Raw genomic sequence first — 3,552 nt, 5'->3', positions numbered from 1 at the left:
AGAGTAAGTTATTTAGCCTTTATATATTATATATAGCTATAAAGACTTTGACTTGCTAAATTTCGAGTAGGGCAAATGACTATTTTCTACTTAAGTTTTAATTCAATCTCAATAATTTATCTTCAATACATAAAAAATTCAAATACTCATTCATCTTTAAATTATCGTTAAATATAAGGATAAAACTGTTTTTTAATATAATATTAAAAAATATATAATTTTATTTCATTTCCCTTTCAGGTTTTAAAAATTAATATTTAACTCTCATACCTGAACTTTGAAAAGTGACTCCTCCCTTTCTCCCCAAATCCTAAGGTTTTTTTTTACCTTTCTCTTTGGCCATCAACAACCGATGCGACACATTGCTAGATGATGAGCATCGTCTAGATCTGGATGATATTTGTCATCTTTTATTTGATTACTGTTATTGTCCAGAGGTCATCCTCTGGATGACTCCATTTTGTTTTTCTGTCATTAGTGTATTGTTTGCCAGAGAAAGTAATTAGATTTCAAGTTTGGTATTCTAAGAGGAAAAAATAAAATTTTTAAAAAATTAATAAAAGGGTAAAATGTTAGTTTTTGCAAAAAAAAAAATATATATAATTTTAATTATTTTAATATTATTGATAAAATGATAATTTTATTTTGGCTAAAAGACTTATTCCCACCCAAGGTATAGTGAATTCCCAAATTTCTATCCACCAACTTTCAAAAACCCAAACACCTATCTATAATCAAATTTTCTTTAAAAATTTTAATTAACGTTAGAGGTAAAATTCTCATTTAGTAAAAAATTAAAATTTTATCACATTTTTCTTTGTCATATTTAAAAACTTACATTTTTTCCTCAATCCAGGTTTGAAAAGTGACAAAAACCCTCATAAAGTTTGTTCCTAGAGTTTGGTTTCGATCTCTTCTTCCCCAATCGTCGATTGTCCTCCCTTCCCCTCTTATCTCTCCTCTGGTCTATCTCTATAGTCCCTTCCTCAACCCAAAATTTAAAAAGTGATAAAAACCTCTCTTGTCTCTCCTTTGGGTTGGGAATAAGCCTTTTGGCCTTTTATTTTTTTACTTCAAAAAAATTTATGGGTATATTTTAATAATTTAAAATTAAGTAAATATTTAAATTTTTTATTTACTGTTGATATATATTTATGATTTGACCGAAATTTCAGTGGGATTGTCGTTTTCCCTTTCGACCATTATTATCACGAGCATCAGCCGAATCATCGTCTCGTCCCTCAGTTTCTGATATCTTCATAGTATCCAAAAATGGGCACCAGCAGTGACCTGAATCTTGACGGTTCAGACGAGCACCAGAAACGTTCCGAGATCTATACCTACGAGTCTCCATGGCACATCTACGCCATGAACTGGAGCGTCCGTCGCGACAAGAAGTACCGTCTCGCTATTGCCAGCCTCCTCGATCAGTACCCTAACCGCGTCGAAATTGTCCAGCTTGATGATTCCACTGGTGAGATCCGAGCCGACCCGAATCTTTCTTTCGAACACCCCTACCCACCAACGAAGACAATCTTCATCCCTGATAAAGAGTGTCAGAAGCCCGACCTTCTCGCTACCTCCAGCGACTTTCTCCGCGTCTGGAGGATCTCCGAAGAAGACCGGCGTGTGGAGCTTAAGAGTCTCTTGAATGGAAACAAAAACAGCGAGTATTGTGGGCCGTTGACGTCGTTTGACTGGAACGAAGCTGAGCCGAAGCGAATCGGAACATCCAGCATCGATACAACGTGTACAATTTGGGATATCGAGAAGGAAGCTGTTGATACTCAGCTTATCGCACACGATAAAGAGGTGTACGACATAGCGTGGGGCGGAGTCGGCGTTTTCGCTTCCGTTTCGGCGGACGGTTCCGTTAGGGTTTTCGATTTGCGCGATAAGGAGCACTCGACTATTATCTACGAAAGCTCGGAACCGGATACGCCGCTGGTTCGGCTGGGATGGAACAAACAGGACCCGAGGTACATGGCGACGATAATAATGGACAGCGCGAAGGTCGTGGTGCTAGACATTCGCTTCCCGACTCTCCCGGTGGTGGAGCTTCAGAGGCACCAGGCGAGTGTAAACGCGATTGCGTGGGCCCCGCACAGTTCATGCCATATATGCACGGCTGGTGATGATTCGCAGGCATTGATATGGGACTTGTCGTCAATGGGTCAACCCGTGGAGGGTGGGTTGGATCCGATACTGGCGTACACGGCAGGGGCTGAAATTGAGCAGCTGCAGTGGTCGTCTTCGCAGCCGGATTGGGTTGCTATTGCCTTCTCTACCAAGCTTCAGATTCTTAGGGTATGACCAAATATCGTTTTGTTGGGACAATCATGTATCCGAATATTAGCTGGAATTCGTTCCTAAATGATCAATTAGGAGTAAGACTCGATGATCAATACAGTTTGTCTATTTTGCATGCATGATGTGTCTATTCTTCTTGTTGGATATTCAAAATGAGCAAATGCATTGTGCACACTTTTGAGTACTTAATTGGGTCCGTGATGTTATTGAGTGTTTTTGAAGTAGAGATTAACATCCAATCTCATGATGTGCACAATTGCATATTCAAACAGATGACTAAACCTGGGCATTCGAAGTTAGATGCTCAAGTAGTAAACTTATCAATTGAACACAGCAGGAATGATTTTGCTCATGAGTTTTAGGATATAATCTCCCACGATGTGTGTGTTTTTTTTGGGTAATAATGGAGTAGTTGATTAGTTGTGACCTTAGAAGTTTGGTTGTGGGTTGATTAACTTCTATTTGATTGAAAAGATGGTTATGTATAATGTGTTAATAAAGGTTTTTCAGGTTAATGATACCTAATATGTGGCTACAAAATGGTAAGTCAACAGCTGAAACAACAGGGAAGAAGAAGTGAGATTTGATTTTATGGTGAGGTTGTTAATGGCGGATAGGTTTGTGTCTCACGGTAGTAGTTGGATTGGATTTGATTAATAGGGTTAAGTTAATTCCCATTTTGGATAAACTGGTTATTATTTTGTCAACCAATATGGTTGTATGGGCTGGAAAATTATGTTTCGGAGAATGCATTATAGATATAAGCTTCCAGTACCGCTATGAGGGTTTGCTGGGGGTTTCCCTTTGTATGGCTAAACCTTGTTCCGATACTGTTAACAATGAGAGTTGCTTGTTATCTTGAACCTGATTGTGGCATGTCCTTGGTGGGTTGGATGCAGCATGAGCAGACCTATTTTATTGCAGGCAGGATTGACGTTGTAGAATTGGGGAAAATTGGTCTTCAATGGCTTCATAATTGGCCTTTACTGGATGTTCAGTCATCCTAGGGATTTTGTATTTAAAGCTACAGCTTTGTTGTTGTGATCAAATTCTGCAGCTAGAACTGAATTTTTGGTTCTTACCTCAAACCAGTAGATATTTATTCTAATTATAGGGGAGCCGGTAGGTTCTGATTCAGTTTCCTCCCTTTAAGAAATCGGAATTGATCTGGAAACTGACCATAACGTTCAGTTTCGAGTATAACATAACTCAGTTGCTATGAGGCACAAGACGCTCACTATT

General features: G+C 38.7%; 1 protein-coding gene across 1 annotated transcript; it reads left to right on the top strand.

Annotated features, from left to right (window-relative positions):
• The first annotated feature begins 1,173 nt into the window (after positions 1-1,173).
• On the top strand, positions 1,174-2,429 carry LOC123196834 (WD repeat-containing protein LWD1-like). The gene has a single exon (XM_044610972.1). It carries the CDS (start codon positions 1,273-1,275, stop codon positions 2,311-2,313), a length of 1,041 nt encoding a protein of 346 aa, XP_044466907.1. The 5' UTR covers positions 1,174-1,272; the 3' UTR covers positions 2,314-2,429.
• Positions 2,430-3,552: the final 1,123 nt, after the last annotated feature.

Source organism: Mangifera indica, chromosome 14 (genome assembly GCF_011075055.1).
Source record: "Mangifera indica cultivar Alphonso chromosome 14, CATAS_Mindica_2.1, whole genome shotgun sequence".
NCBI lineage: Eukaryota > Viridiplantae > Streptophyta > Magnoliopsida > Sapindales > Anacardiaceae > Mangifera > Mangifera indica.
This window is presented reverse-complemented; position numbering and strand designations above follow the sequence as displayed.

Excerpts from the sequence above, each read along its gene's own strand:
- LOC123196834 (XM_044610972.1), top strand. The coding sequence starts at position 1,273 with ATGGGCACCAGCAGTGACCTGAATCTTGACGGTTCAGACGAGCACCAG.